The 16,576-nt window shown below is 36.7% G+C and overlaps 2 protein-coding genes across 5 annotated transcripts in view; one reads left to right on the forward strand and one right to left on the reverse strand.

Annotated features, from left to right (window-relative positions):
• Esyt2 (extended synaptotagmin-like protein 2) overlaps positions 1-11,206 on the forward strand; it is a 34,946-nt gene extending 23,740 nt beyond the window's left edge. For all 4 annotated transcript variants that reach the window (XM_074089121.1, XM_074089112.1, XM_074089129.1 and 1 more), the window contains exons 17-24: positions 350-502; positions 639-792; positions 3,151-3,246; positions 3,321-3,396; positions 4,532-4,624; positions 4,932-5,028; positions 9,974-10,114; positions 10,586-11,206. In XM_074089121.1, coding sequence (XP_073945222.1) covers positions 350-502; positions 639-792; positions 3,151-3,246; positions 3,321-3,396; positions 4,532-4,624; positions 4,932-5,028; positions 9,974-10,114; positions 10,586-10,669 — 894 coding nt within the window. In that variant the 3' untranslated portion in view covers positions 10,670-11,206. The remainder of the gene's footprint in view (positions 1-349; positions 503-638; positions 793-3,150; positions 3,247-3,320; positions 3,397-4,531; positions 4,625-4,931; positions 5,029-9,973; positions 10,115-10,585) is intronic.
• A 481-nt stretch (positions 11,207-11,687) lies between these two features.
• Cbp20 (cap binding protein 20) lies at positions 11,688-16,510 on the reverse strand. Its single transcript, XM_074089437.1, has 4 exons — positions 16,129-16,510; positions 15,768-15,985; positions 13,996-14,098; positions 11,688-12,145 (listed from the first exon to the last, which is right to left on the reverse strand). Exons 1-4 carry the CDS (start codon positions 16,195-16,197, stop codon positions 12,050-12,052), a joined length of 486 nt encoding a protein of 161 aa, XP_073945538.1. The 5' UTR covers positions 16,198-16,510; the 3' UTR covers positions 11,688-12,049.
• Positions 16,511-16,576: the final 66 nt, after the last annotated feature.

Consider the following 16,576-nt stretch of genomic DNA (forward strand, 5'->3'; position numbering starts at 1 on the left):
CTAGATTTCTGTCCAGCAGTGGGGTAGGGGTTATAGCACGCAGCACGGATTGCTGAGGACTTGGGTTCGATTCCCAGTGCTGGTCTCTTTTTCTGGTTTTTCTGTGCATCCATGTCTTAGTTTGTATTTTCGAAAGAAAACTCTTTCATTTTTAAAAATAATTGATGCTACTTAAAAATCTGTCATTTTTTCTGTTAATTAGAAAGGTTATTCCTATTGATATAAAAAGTTTCAAGCGTTTCTAAATTTTTCATCCATTCCCCATTAATTTTGGCCCAACTACCTCGTCAGACCATCGTTGTTTCTTGATTAAGAAATTTTATTTTATTCTTTTATTTTCTTGGGGCAGGTGTTGGATCAAAAGACTGGCAATGCGCTGGGCCAGCTGACCTACGCCATCGCCCTGCTGCTGAAACAGAAAGATCTGAGCATGCTGACTCAACCGATAATGTTGCAAAAGTCAGGTCCTGAATCTAAGGTCCTTTTGTCTTTACAACTGAAGGCGAGTATTTTTTTTTCACTTTTTTAAAATGTCTACTTAGATACCACTACTACTAGTTCTATTTGTAGTAGTACTTCAATTTGTGAAATAATGTTTTCCGATTTAGTATTCTAATAACTCCAATATTTTCGTTTAGATTCTAAAAGAGGCGATTAGGGAGGAAGATGTAGAAGAAGAGACATTGGTGCGTCCGAGCGAACCGGTCGCGCCGGCAGCGCCCCTCGCGCCGGCGGCCCCAGACTCCACCCCGGCTCCCTTACCGCCGTCCGCTGGCACTGTTTTATCACCAGGTATCGTACCTACTACAGTAGCGATCAAAAGTATTTTGACTCCAACAAAAGTTTTGGATATTATGTTAATCACATTAGTTATGCCTACGTATTTGTTGCTAAAGTAATGAATGGCTTAAGACATCCTCGAATTAGGCAAAAAGTTCAATTTCTTTTAATAATATTTAACACTAGCCCCAAACTTTTACATTTTACTGATTCAAAAACATTTTGACATGTGTATTCTTTAATTTTCTACTTAGAATAAGCATGCATAACACAAATATTTCATGAATAAATATCAGTAGCGAAAATACAAACTAAGACATGATGCACAGAAAAACCAGAAAAAGAGACCAGCACTGGGAATCGAACCCAGGTCCTCAGCATTCCGTGCTGCGTGCTATAACCCCTACACCACTGCTGGACAGGAATCTAGACACGATTTTTTCCTATGCATACATATCTCAGGTTGCTTATTTCTACTTTGCTACTTAAGCAGCAGCACTAGCGACATCTATGTTGCGTCGATAGACGTCACAGTCTTTCGGAACCAACCGATCACCCAGACAAGAGATGTCGCTACTAAGCAATCAATTGATTTTTTGGAGTTTTTTTGTATTTTTTATTTCACGCAGCATGGAATGCTGAGGACCTGGGTTCGATTCCCAGTGCTGGTCTCATTTTCTGGTTTTTCTGTGCATCCATGTCTCAGTTTGTATTTTCGATATGGTTTCACGGGATACCCGTAAAAGTAACAAATTTGGAGTTGAAATGAAAAATACAAAAAGACTCCAAAAAATCAATCATAAATATCAGTAGGCTGCTTGTATCATGCCGAAATACAAAGAATATTCAAACGATATAAAACAGCCTGTTGCGACTGCACTCAAAAAGGGAAAGTCACAAGCTGAAGTTTCACAAACTTTTGGAGCATCCCGACAGCTTATTAGCGTATGAAATAAGTTGTTTGACTCTAACAAGACTTATATCCTTAACAAGACAAGATAATTATGTCCTTAACAAGACTAAAAGCGGTCGTCATCGAAAATGACTTCAACAGCTGATCGGGTAATCAAAAAAACTTTCCACAAAAGATCCGCGAAAATCTTCAGAGGCAATCAAAGACGAATTAAAATAAAATTTCAACAAATATATTCAACAAATATGTTTCCATTGTTAAACGACGCCTAAAAGAGAAGAGAGCAATGATTATATGGCCGACTCCCGTTTAAAAAGCCGGATATTTCGGGAAAGGATAAGACGGCGTGATTGGCGTTCGCAATTCGTCACAAGTCGTGGACTAGTACTGATTGGTTAAAAAATGTATGGACTGACGAGAGTAAGTTTAATTTAATACCATCGGATGGCATCAAGTACGTGTGACGTCCACACATTAAACGACACGATGTAAGATACCAAGTACCCACGCCAAGCATGGTGGTGGCAATGTAATGGTTTGGGAATGCTTTTCTCGCCACGGAGTCGGCCCCCTCGTTAGAATTGATGGGATAATGGATTGATTTGTGTACGAAAATATACTCAATACACATCGTGATACTTTATGCTAAGGAAAATACGCCACCTCGCTGGGTTTTTCAGCACGATAATGACCCCAAACATAATTCCAAACATATCCAAATTCTTAAAGTGTAAAAAGGTAAAGATTTTTGAATGGCCCAGTCAAAATTCAGATCTAAATCCCATTGAACAATTGTGGGAAGAACTGGATCGCAGAGTAAGATGCAGAAATTCCTCTAGCTAGGAGGCTTTTTTTTTCAAGCACTTAAGTCAGAGTGGGCGAACATACCTTATGAACGCATACAATAGTTAGTCAACTATGCCAGCTCGATGTGCTGCTGTAAGGAAGGCTAGGGGCTTTGCAACCAAGTATTAAGCAAAATAATATATTTGAGCGGTCTGAACTGAATAGTTAGTTTTTCATTCATGTACGTGGTTTTTTTATACTAATGATAAGTGGAAAAGCAAGAAGCATAGGCTCAGTTTACGTATTTATAAATTATTCTTAAATAATTATTGTATTAATAAAAAATAAAAAAAGATTTTTATTTGTCAAAATACTTTTGATCGCTACTGTTACTGTACCTGTTTTGTTGCCAGTTGTTTTTTTTTGACGTCACATTTGGTAGGCAAAAAAACATTTGTTGTATGACTAGAATATGGACAGGGAATCCCATACGCCAGAATACGAAACTCACAATGCGTTCTAGGTTCTAGAAATAACATGGCCCTGCAGGCTGTGTTGCCTGTCAAAGTTATAGTTTTGATCTATTATGAATTTTTGTTACACTGATAACTTTTTATTACTTTCGGTGCATCTGGCGATAAATTAACATGCAATATTGGAACTTTTTTTAGAGCCGGCCACCCAGGACTTGGTTAACCTAGATAACGACGGAACTGACGGTGCATCTCAAAAATCTATCCCAATCGAACAAATCATAAAAGAAGTCGGTGAGTACTTTTTTCATTACTCTAATTTGTTAAATTATTACCGATGATGTTAATTTTTAACTTAAATGTTTTAGATGTTCCTCAAGAATCTCAAGTACCGTCCGAGCGCGCCTCTCCGAAGCTCGTTCACAGGACGTCTTCTTTAACTACGTGAGGGTTTGAGATTATTTGGATTAAAAACTGGTATAGGATTTAAATTTAACAGCGTAAGGGCGACTCTTCACACGAGGGAAATCTACATAATTAATTGGGTACCTTAAGTTTTCTAGGATGGTCCATATTATACATTATTTTTATCGACAGTAGAATGATAATGTAGCTCACTCCTGTAGATAGATATGTTTTTCACTTTCTGTATTTTTGTAAAAATAAATTGAAACTTTATTTCGGCAAACCACATGTATCGTAGGATGTAGGAGGCACTGTTTGAAGTCAAAAGTCTTCTGATCTGAGAAAAGATCTGAGACTTGGGCGCTAACGATGGGCCTCATGAGAAAACTCAGTTACTCAAAGGGCTATGGAGAGGGCTATGCTCGGGGTTTCTCTGCGGGATAGAATTAGAAATGATGATATCCGCAGTAGAACTAAGGTTACCGACATAGCTCGAAGAATTGCGAAACTGAAGTGGCAGTGGGCAGGGCACATTGCTCGCAGGACTGATGGCCGATGGGGTCAGAAGGTTCTCGAATGGCGTCCGCGGACCGGGAGACGAGCTGTCGGTAGGCCTCCAACAAGATAAAACGACGACTTGGTTAATATCGCGGGACCGCGGTGGATGCGGAAAGCGCAAGACCGGTCTGAATGGAGAGCGTTGGGGGAGGCTTATGTCCAGCAGTGGACGTCTTTCGGCTGACATGATAAAAAAGTCATACTCTATTAAAATTTGAAAAAGATAAATAAGCGTAATAAATATTATTACAGTAAGGTTTATTTTGTACTGATGCTTATTCTTTACATAACTTTTTACGGTAACTTCGAAAAGTTTTGCAAGTTGATAACAGAACAGAACCGCATATCACGATGCATATGTTTCTAAATTCCGAAGGTTTTTGTAGGAGCTCACGGATTCTTTGTCGCACGGGCGGTAGGTACTGGACTTACGAACATCGACTAATTAAATCGCTGTCTTCGACTTCGGGCTTCTAATATACTCCTTTATTATTAATTACTTATTTAACGCCCTTAGTACACAATGTACTATAATATACTTCAAAAAGTAGGAGGTTCTATGTTCCACTGTTTGTATGTTTGTAGTATCACAATGTAATGGGTGGTTTGGCGACAGGTCTGCGGGCGAGGCAGGGCTGGGACGCATTCTACTGTCGCTGCGCTACAGCATGCCCAATCAGACGCTGATCGTCGTCGTGCACAAGATCATGTGAGTAAAATACCAAACCGTCACTGTTTGAAGGTTCTCTTTGGGACGTGACAGTACCTAAATATGTGTCGTCCTTATTGTGTGTTGTATTTTTACAACGAGAAAATCAGCTTGGTAAATCCTATATTTCATCAAAGTGCTTTTCTGAAATAATATACCCAATCGAAGATTTAGCTGCTGAATTTTAACAGATCCACTGACAACGTTCGTAAACCTGCAACCGGTCGTACTGTGGACGCTTCCATAACTAGTGCCTTTTATTTTGTTTTGTGCATAATTATTCTATTGACAATTATATTGTTAACAGGAATATACCTTTGAAGGACCCAACAAATGTTCCCGATCCTTATGTGAAGTTGTATTTGCTGCCTGGTCGCTCGAAAGACTCCAAGCGAAAAACCCCTGTAAGTTTACTTAGCCTGTAAGTGAATATAATTATTATCTTAATGCACAAATAAAATCAACTGCCCCTCATGTATGAAAGATAATGGCGACTGATTACTTTACTGATTACTAATGGCTCACTGATTGATTTGACAGATGCTGTGTTTGTAATTTATTAGGACATACGAGTAACTAGGTCTCACAGTTAGCGGCCGCCTCAAATGTGATCGATAAGTGTCGTATTTATCTATATATATGTATATATATATATACCTATAACAGAGTAAAGGTAAACCAAAAATATATGACTATTGTCAAGAGGGCGCTATTGTTCTTATTTATATGGCAATAAAGAGCCGATTTATGATAACCAGACTACAATGACATCTTGACTTGTCTACAACGTTTACCTGTTAGCTCTGATGTTAATTTGGAAAGGTTTTGTAGCGAAATAGTTTTACCCACCAAAAAAATTCTGTAAAAAAACTAGCCAAGTCTCGATGGAGCTGCTTGTTTATCTCTAAAACTAGCTTTTGCCCGCGGCTTCGCCCGCGTGGAATTCGGTTATCGCGCGCTGTTCCCTCGGGATGCATGCTGCATTTTTCCGGGATAAAAAGTAGCCTATGGTCACTCTCTGGCCCGTAAACTATCTCAGTGCCAAAAATAACGTCGATCTGTCGCTCCATTTCGACGAGAAAGATGGACAAACATACAACAAACATATTTTTTTCTGTAAACTTTTGCACTATAAAGAGTACAAATAAACAAACAAACATACAAACCCACAAACACACTTTCGCATATATAATATACTAGCTTTTGCCCGCGACTTCGTCCGCGTGGAATAGTAACTTTGGAAAGTATTTAATTTATTTAGGGTACCTATTCTGCCAATAATAGCCCATAGAAACTTCTACGGTTTACTGAAAATAACCTATTTTAATACATTGCTTTATATCTAAACTAATTTTTTTTGTTCTTCCATTCTTTGGTAAAACATAAGTATTCTACCCTGCCAACACAAAAGGACTAATTCTTCATAGTGAGCTCTTGACATCTTACGTCCTTTATTGTAAGTTAGGAGGGTAGGATTATAATTAAGACGGCATTCTTACTAAGCATTGCTACACATATTTCCGATAAATATACTTATAGTAAATTTGTTTGGAATTCCTTACGAACTTTCATCCCCATATTTTCAAGTAGGTATGAAAAATGTCTAAATTTGAAAAGAGCCGGAACAAATGTTTTTTAGGGTTCCGTACCTCAAAAGGAAAAAATGGAACTCTTATAGGATGACTTTGCTGTCCGTCCGTCCGTCTGTCAAGACCCTTTATCCCGTAAACGTGCGGAGTATTTTTCGAGTTGAAATTAAAACCCTAAACTCAAAAAAAGTTATAGGGTACTTCCGGCTGTCCTAGAAACTTGAAATTTTGTATAAAGGAAGCTCTTATAGCAAATTTTATTCCCTTTATAGCAAAATAAGTAAGAAAAATCTGAAAATCATAATTTTTCATGTCTGACTGTCTATGTTAAAAAGCCATGTAAAATGACCCCACATTGCGTACCTACATTTTGCTTATGATCTTGGCTCTGCTAACACTTGATATTCATAAATATCTATGCACGGAACCCTTGATGCGCGAGTTCGAGTCGATTTTAACCGGTTTTTTTTTGTTCTTATCGAATACCTAAACACAAAGATTCATCGATTTATCTGTGATAATGACGACGTTCCATATAATTTTTCATCCTATTTCATCCCCTCGCAGGTAAAATTTTCAAAAACCCTTGAACAAATATCTATTTATTTTCAAAGTGCCCGAATGCCCAGTTTCATAAAGAACCATCGATTTATCTTCTACAATGTCGACCTTCATATAAACTTTCACCCCCTGTTTCACCCCCACACAGGAAGAATTAAAAAAAATGCGCGAAAATATATCTATTTACCAGGTGCCCAAATGCCAAGTTTCATGAAAAACCATCAATTTATCTTCGAAAATGACGATCTTACATATATAAACTTTCATCCCCTGTTTCACCCCCAAACAGGAAGAATTTTAAAAAACGCTCGAACAATTATTTATCTCTTATCACGTGCCCAAATACCAAGTTTCATAAAGAAACATCGATTTATCTTCGATAATGACGACCTTCCATATGAGCTTTCATCCCCTATTTCATCCCCTCACAGGTCAAATTTTCAAAAAAGCTAAAACACATACCGACTTATTTCTTATTAAGTGCCTAAATGCCAAGTTTCATGGTTTTATTTCCGACAGCGAGGAATTCCACCATATAAAATTTCACCCCCTATTTCAACCCCTTAAAGCCTTTTTTTCGCGATAAAAGATAGCCTATATTCTTTCCCATGGTCTATTCTATCTCTGTACCAAATTTCATCCAAATCGGTTCAGCGGTTTTTGCGTGAAAGCGTAACAGACAGACAGAGTTACTTTCGCATTTATAATATTAAGTATGGATTAGTAAGGATTATGCTTGTACCTGTTTGCTACGCCATATTGTTGAAATTGTATTGAGACTTATTTATATCTAAATCAAGCTTATGTACATACAATTAATGGCAAACAAAGAAACTGAACTGAACTAAAAATATAATGCGTGCATACAAAATTTGAGGGTTGCCCTCGATTTCCCTGAGATCCCGTCATCAGATCCTGATTTGGTGACAATGGAATCACCTTGGGAGTATACTCTTTCAAATAAAACAAGATTTTTTCAGAGAGAGAAGATTGACCGACAAATCGGTGAACATATATAAAAAAATATATACAGTGGAATGCATGACCTCCTTTTTTTGAAGTCGGTTGAAGAGCCTTTTGTGGCCTACTTACAGTAGAAACTTTTGAATTTTTACATTTTAGCTTTCTACAACCAGTAAAACGCAAAATCCCGTTTTTTCCCGTTCCCGTAAGAATTTTCGGGAATGCTCTTTTAATGCTCCCCTACACTCCCCAAGGACACCACTTGCCAAACTTCAGCTTTCTACGACCAGCAAAACGAAAAATCCCGTTTTTTTCCCGTTCCCATGAGAATTTTGGAAAGTCCTCTCTCAATGCTCCTTTACACTCCCCAAGCAACCTACGCGCCGAATTTCAGCTTTCCACGACCAGTAAAACGGAAAATCCCGTTTTTTGTCTTGGCTGTGGGAATTTCGGGAAAATATCTCTTAATGCTTCCCTATACTCCTCAAGCAACCTACATGCCAAATCTCAGCTTTCTACGACCAGTAAAACGAAAAATCGATACCGTTGAACTGAATATAAATCCCGTTTTTTCCTTATCCCGTGGGAATTTCCAAAAATCCTTAAAACTAATTTTAACTATTATAATCAACTACTTCTATGCCAAATTTGAAGTCTCTGATAATTAAAGTTACGGAAATTGGGTCATTAATTGAAAAAAATATATGAATCCCATTTATTCACTATCCCGTGGGAATTTTGAAAATCCTGAAACTATTTTTAGCTGTTAGTATTATCTATTTGCATTCCAAATTTCAAGTTTCTAGGCCTAGCGGTTTGGGCTGTGCGTTGATCTATAAGCCAGTCAGTTTCTTCTTTTATATATCTAGAAGTAATGAAATCTAGACAAAATCGTGCCAAGTCTAAGGTACTGGTACTGCGATTTCTTTATTATGATAGTTAATGTTGTGTGACTTGGCCGTTGACTTGGACCCACTCACGTATAAAAAATGTTGAGTCTTAAGTCTTATCCAGTAAATGTTGAGACTCAATACGCGGACAATATAAAGAAATCGCAGTAAGGAACCTTAGACTTGGCACGACGACTTTGTCTAGATTTCATTACTTTTTAGAGATAAACAAGCAGCTCCATCGAGACTTGGCTAGTTCTTTACAGAATGTTTTTGGTGGGATTTCACTTCTTTTTTTAGAAACGTGGACTTATTGCATATTTTATTAGATTTTCTTATTTGACACAGTTTTTTTGGTTGAACTCTTGTGTTTTCTAATCAGGGTCACCATGTACTCCAGATCTTCGATTATCCTAGTTTTTGTAGTTTTCCCTTTATGTGGCCATTAAACCCTAACTCTGTACCAAATTTCCGCTCTGATTTTATGGGAAGTACTAGTTCTGTTTTGATGATCATGAGTGAGTGCTTAACTTCGGAACTAAAGGACCTACAGACTTGAAATTTTGGATTTTAAGTATGTGATTATAGCTTACTGGATGACGAAAATTTCTGCGTTCTGGTCTTATCCAGAGGTTCTCAAATAGGGGCCTGAAAATGCGGCGAAATGGTTCCAGTAAAGGATGGTACGGCAGTGTTTGCTTCGCGCTCGACTTGGCGGGGGCACTACCGTGCCCCCAGATTCCCCAAGCGTTTTTTTTCCAGTAGTTTAATATAAATATTATTTACAATGATCCGTTGTTGACTACGAATCGTTTTGAGATTTTTTTGTTATTGTTCAAAGAAACCGCCAGTGACACTGACAATCATTAAAATTATTAACAGTAGTGTAAGAAATTAGTTCCAATGAAATTCCGCAACATAGCGAATAGTTATATATTTCTTTCTGGTCAGGCTTTATCTAACGTGAGTGTATGACTGACAACGCTCGTCTAAAACATTGGAACTAGGACTTTTAAATGTGGCGGTATCCTTAAATTCCCTTAGGATATGGAACTGGGCGGGCAACTTAAACCACGGGGCGAAATTGCGGGCATACAATTGGCGGCCCAACGGATATCTATCGATATAGTACGCGGCACGTAAGACGTAAGTGTAGCGTTGGCCATTACATTCTGCGCATGTGACAGTCACGCACGCCAATCAGCGCTTACCCTAGCCACGTGTCCCTGCCCCGCGCATCACTTGGTCTTCCACAGTTTACTCCATTTACCCATTAATGGTAACCTTCAATTACGTGCCCGGGTTGTCTATACTGGAAATTAGACTCATTACTGTCTATCTATTAGGTGGTGAAGGATAGCTGTATGCCAGAGTTCGACGAAAAGTTCGAGTGGGTCATCCCTCACGCGGAGCTGCACTCTCGCCAGGTGGAGGTGACCGTCGCCACGCACAAAGGGTTCCTCGGAGGAAGCCCCGTTATCGGCCAGGTAAGCGATGACAAAGCAGGGTTACTAAAATCAACTTTCACATACTGTTCTACTGGGAGGTACACGAAGTAATGAAAAATATGGATTTTCCCTCGGGAACAGTAGTACACTAAGTACTGGTATGTACAAATGATACAACCTACGGTCCGAAGGCAACCACGTAACATGATGGTTAGCTTAATTTAAACTAATTCAGTGTATTCTCAAGCAATTTAGCATTAGTTTATTCAATAATCCATACTATTTTTTGCTATTGTTCTAGCGATTGCGCGTTTAAAGATTTACACCTGAAATATACCCTACAAACAAACCAATAAACAATATTTAGTATAACCTTTGTTTGTCTTTATCTGTCAACTTTTAACATTTTGTTTTTGCTTTTACAACTTTTGAATTTTATTTTTACAGGTTTGTAACTGTTTACTGATAGATAAGTGATAAGGTAGTACAAAACAATATTTCAATTTTCAGGTAATAGTACATCTGAACCAATACGACTTCCTCGAAGCGAAAACCTTATGGTTTGATCTTCTGCCTGAATCACCACGAGAATAATTGTATTTTTATTTGCCTATTCGTTGTGGAAGAAAGCCATTGGTATTAAATCTCAATGTTGTTTGCATTTATATTTTAATTTTTGATATTGGCATTTTTAATGATCTGTCTCATTATTTATAAACATAAATTACTTATCTTATTACTATCGGTCTAATGTTATTTGCTATCTTTCAGAATCCTGCAGAATTGCTAGTTGAACTTATTTTTAAATGAATTGAGCAGAATATAACAATAACTGCCAACAACTTTGTCCATAGTAAAATATTAGATGTGTGAATTAGCCCATAGGCCATAGTCCAAAACTTAAAGACAAGATTATGTAATAGTCCATCGCGATAGGAAAGAAAGTCGCTTAAACCAATTATCGCTGTATTTTTAGGAGTTCGCAAATATATATATATCCATCGCGCGCGGCGCATTCACCTGGGTGTAATATAAATTTTGCAATGTGTGTTATTGATATAATAATAAACAATGTATCACAACACAAACAAATTGAAATTAGCAATGTGTATTATTTTATAATTTCGCTTGGCAGTTAATATCTATTTGCTTATTTTATTCTAGTAGCAAAATCAGCTACATTGCAATTACTAAACTTTTAAATAGATGAGAACAAGGAGAAAAAAAAAGAGTTCTAGTGTTATTTAACTGGTAAATCTATGTGCATATTGCGTTTAAAGCCGTATTCACATTTATCTGTCGTGTTGAGTTGTGATGCTCTCTGTCTCTCTCTATGGCTTGTGATGTGATACAACACAAGCCGTCACAACACTGCATCAGATAAATATGAACGCAACCTTATAAAATGTATAAAACCGATACAGTGCTGATGCGTGACGACACAACACGACAGATAAATGTGAATGCGGCTTAATTCAGTTGTGAACTAATAAGTAGGCGAGTATTGTTCTAGTTATTTATTACTATTGTTCACAAAGTGCAAATGGTATTTATGCACACATATGTTTGTTTATCTATTTTTACACCTGTTAATGTTATAAAAAAACGTACATTTGCTTAAAAGTAATTTATTTCTTATTTTTTTATAAACTAACACAAAACAAAGACGCAAAAGTAAATGTATGTGACTTGTGAATTATTCTTATGGGTTTAAACTTGTTTTTTAACAAAATAGCTTTGAACAAGTGTCTTGCAGTTTCTATTATGATTGATAATGAAATATTTTTGCATGTTGTTGTCATTACGCTTTTTATACAGAGTTTAATAAATATTTGTCAATAAAACATGAAGTTTTACTTAAAGAAGTGTTTATATCTATTTGTTTATTATACCATGACAGTCTTTCTCAAGTTTATTCCACACTCAAGTAGCTATGTTTGAAAGACACAATCCTGTGCCTTTATGAAGCCATTATCAGCGTTCCATCGTATTAGGGGTGATTTTCTGAGCAATAATCTTCCCATAGCCGCCACGGCCACCATCATAGTCAGTTCGATATTCATCACGCACCTGTAAGCAGTCGTTAATCCGTCATTATGGGTTAACCTTAAAACAATTTTCATCACACTTGCTCGTAAACAGTGTCGTAACATGCAGGCTACCTTGGTTGCAACCCCCCAAATAAAACCCTCGACCTTAATGTGCTTGTCATAAAACCCGTGGTCGGTAAATGAGTCATTGCCCGTACTAATTTTCATGTCATGAAGCCCAAGGTCGGTAAATGAGTGTGATACTGCATGGCGTGCAGGAGCGCGGCGTGCGCAGGTCGGCCACATGCTGCGTGGGGTGGGGTGGCGCGGAGGCTGGCGCTGCCAAGAGCGTAGTCAGCGGTATCGGCAATTTTTGGAAAAATCTTAGTTTTTCTTTTACAAATATACAATTTTACTCGCAAATGTGATGAAAACATTGTATGTCGCACGGGCGGTACTAGAATTACGAACATCGACTCATTAAAGCCCTCAGTCTTCGACTTCGGGCTTCTAATAGACTCGTTCGTAATTCCTTGTTTACCGCCCTTAAGACACAATGTACTATTGCTTTTCTGGATGATGTTGCCTAAATAATATGAAATTAAATAGCATGAGAGTAATCGGGTATTTACCACTATTTACTGGCAACGGATGAGAAACAAAGTCTTTAGAGATCGTTTTTAATATTGAAAAGTCACTTTCATTACTGAGACTGCGACTAAAAAAGTGATACAAAAATCCAAGATATGATAATAATATCTTACAATAAAAATATGAATAATTTATTTTTATTACAAATTAAAAAAAAAAACGAAGAGAAACATCAGCAAAAATACGATGCAACATTACAGAAGAATGCTTCTTTTACCCATCACATCAGTCAAAGTCGAAAGATTATTTTCTTACACCAAGTGTATTTTGTCAAATAGATAACTTCTAAAAAATTAGAACAAATTAATATTCAAATTGTCTCTCACAAATGTCATATATATAATGCTTGAAAATACTTTTCCCTTTGGTTTCTTTTGCTCGACTCGTACAGAAAAATCATTCTCATGACTAGTCTCAGAAACGTCAAATGCTAATTATAATGCCACAAGTCGCCGATGTTTATTTACCACCATTAACCAGTGGCTCTGAGAGCTGTGGACTTCAGGAGTCTGTCTTTGTATATCTTAAAACTGAATGAATGTTCACTACGCATCATTACATCCAAAAACAACAAAGAAAATCTTGTAGAGAAAAAGTTTTTTTACTCAAGCTAAAACGGCGAGGCTTCGCGCTCGCTCGGTAAATTCCAAGAATAGCTTTAAAAAAACACTTAATCTTGTCCCCAAAAACCAGATTAATTTTCAATTACTTAATTGCAAAATTGGATTTGTTTTGTAGTATCTTTGAAAGTAGTTAGCCATTTAGCTTAACAATAAGATGGCTAACAAATAACATCACAGTTTAGTATATCAATAATGTTTCTTCTAAATATAAAATTCTCAGGTCGAAAATGTTTGAGACCAAACTCCTTCAAAACACCTTGACCGATTTTTATTTTTTTTTGTGTATATTCAGTAGGTCTGAGAATAGGATGTAAACTATTTTTCATACTTCTACAAGGACGGAGTCGCGGGCAACAGCTAGTAGTTTATAAAAGTATGTAAATTAATTGGTGGTGTCAAATAATAAATCAGCATACTCGAAAACAATCCATCACGAGCTTCAGCATTCCTTTACATAAGTAGAATGACTTGCATAAAATGGAAAGTTTTGTGTGTGGTGAGAAGTGTTGTTAGATAAACACACAAACTAGCTACTCAAATAGTAACCTAAATCTAAATTTAGGAGTATGTTGGTATTGAAATCAATAAACTAAAAATATTAAGGTATTTCATTCACCTGTCCACCAGTTTTGCCACGGCCGTACTGTCTTCCTTCAATGAATCCAGCATCCCAATCACATCTGATAATTCTGTCATCCAATCTAGTTCCATTTATGTACCTACAAAAATCAAAATAATCTGTCAGAAATACTTAGAAAGCAATATCATACCTTATAATAATATTATTATATTAGTGTTTACTGATTAACCTCTTGACAGTCGCCCGCGCGACCATTATGCCTCCAACCGTCCGGGTTTTTTATCGACGGACGGACGCACCGCGCCGCGCGTTTACTATTTTCTAACAAAAACGTCTGTATCTTCCGAACTACAAGGTTTTGTATAAAGAAAAAAACACTGAGACGTAAATTAATGTTTACTATTTCAAACACTATTTTAAAACAATAGCATACCTATTTATAAGATTTCTGCACAAAATCAAGGTTAAACTTGGCAATAAGTATCTTATTGACGACTAATAATAATAATTCATATTGAGCGATGAACCCCTTTTTATTACTATTCAACTACAGTTTTTTTACCTTTATAATGATGCTACAACCTCAACACCGTTCCAAGTAAGTTTGCAAAATAAATTAATCAAATTCGCTACTCGCAACATTTAAAATTTTGCTAAACTGATTTTGTAGCAAGATGGCTGCCCGCGTAAGGCTGACTGCAACTGATAACCGCATAACAGTTTGTGCATACTATCGTATCCAGTGTCAGAGGTAAATTTTGGTCAAAAAACCAAGTTTAATGCTTCTTTGTTGTTTTTTTGTAAAATAGTACATTACTGCAGAGGCCATGAAGTAAGGGATTGATGGACGAGTTCGGGGTAGACGGCCGAATCGTAGACGAGGTTTGTATAGTGCTTTTCTCAAACAATGTGAGGAAATATTTCATCCATCCATCCATCCATCCATCCATCAATACATCGCATCGCATCGCAGTATCGCAAATGCTTACAGAGTAGTGGTAGTTGGCTGTTCGTAATTTTTTTTTGTCAGTTTAATGTAAGTAAGCAAATTTAAAATTAAAATTTAAAAAGCAGTAGACAATAATCGATTTTCATACATACTTCATGGCCTAGGTCAAGAAGTTATGTAGGGAGGTGGTAGGGTAAATGAGAAACTTCATGTCTCCATTTTGTGACATTAACACATACATTTCCGAGCATGTTTGAGAAAATACATTTACATGTTTGTATGTTCTTTCCATATATCAGCCCTCCTGTAAACCCTACTTATATGCAATAAATGATTACTTACTTACTTACTTACATGAAATCTTCAACAAAATTTGTTCGTTTTTTTTACCTCAACAACAAGAACATGGTTTTAATTATAAAGAAATACCTAAATATAAATAATAATGTAGTATGTAGGTATCTCTACTTGCTGGTCATAGTTATCATGCTGGTCCAATGCGGGAGGAGAGCTGCTTGTAAAAAATACAACTGTTCCAATCCGATTTTAATGTCACAGAGTGTTAAATATATTTGGTAGAGGGTGTAGACAGTGATTACTCCTAATGAGCATCTTAACCAAGGGAAGATGCATGCAACTGCATCATAATATTCAAAATATTGGAAGCTCATTTATCCTCCTAATGCCCATTATAAAGGACTTATTGTAATTTGAACTTCAAATTTTATCATAAATGATATAAAGTTAGATGTTCATGTATCAAAACTTTGACTTGGGCGTTAGGAGGTTATGGTAGTCATGGTGTATGTCCCATAGCAAATATATTTATTATGGAAATGATTATGTCTTGTATTCATACCTCATACAATTTTCTGCATCTTCTCTAGAATAATACTCAACAAAGCAAAAGCCACATGGAGTCTTCTTGTACTTATCCAACCCCATGATCACCCTTCTAATATCACCACAACGAGAGTATAATTCGTATATTTGCTCTTCAGTAGTATAGAATGAAAGATTGCCTATATAAAGGGTAGCCGAGGCTCGCAATAACTTCTCTTGTTCACTTCTTGATCCCTGAAACATTACCATTAACATAAGAACACGGCCTCAATTAAATAAGTTGCTTTACATTACAAGAACTATGCGTTGCTTAATTAAAGTCACCATGATGCCTTGTGGCGTAAAAATAATGAACAACAAGGGGTCGTGTTAAGTACCTTGAAGTGCTGATCACGGTAAGAACTAATTTCGACCGAGGAACTCATGGAGTCATAACCTCGTTTCATTTTTTACTAATTATTTTAAAATGCACAGCAATTAAAATAATAATAGACACACAGCTCAAAAGCTTAAAACTACACGGCACTCGATAGTCGATATATAGCTTCCAGTTCCATTTATGATTTGACACATTACAATACAATTGACACGAAGCAAAGGCAAGCTGTAATTTTGTTTTTAAATTATTTTAGCTAGCAAAAAGACAAAAGTATAAAACCATACAGCCAAGGCTTCATAGTTTACTTTTCAATCGGTACCGTTAAATTAACACATGGGTCAAGTCTACATTTGGGATACAACGTAAAGACGAGAGAAGTTAAATTTTACAGTAGTGGGTCACACTTTTTAGTTTTTAAGTTTTTAAGTTTCGTGAGACCCATATTC

This window comes from Choristoneura fumiferana, chromosome Z (assembly GCF_025370935.1).
Source record: "Choristoneura fumiferana chromosome Z, NRCan_CFum_1, whole genome shotgun sequence".
Classification (NCBI taxonomy): domain Eukaryota; kingdom Metazoa; phylum Arthropoda; class Insecta; order Lepidoptera; family Tortricidae; genus Choristoneura; species Choristoneura fumiferana.

Coding starts and splice junctions, on each gene's coding strand:
- Cbp20 (XM_074089437.1), bottom strand. CDS start 16,197: ATGAAACGAGGTTATGACTCCATGAGTTCCTCGGTCGAAATTAGTTCT. Junction 15,986..16,128: donor ACCGTGATCAGCACTTCAAG/GTACTTAACACG, acceptor GTAATGTTTCAG/GGATCAAGAAGTGAACAAGA. Junction 14,099..15,767: donor GATGCAGAAAATTGTATGAG/GTATGAATACAA, acceptor TGATTTTTGTAG/GTACATAAATGGAACTAGAT.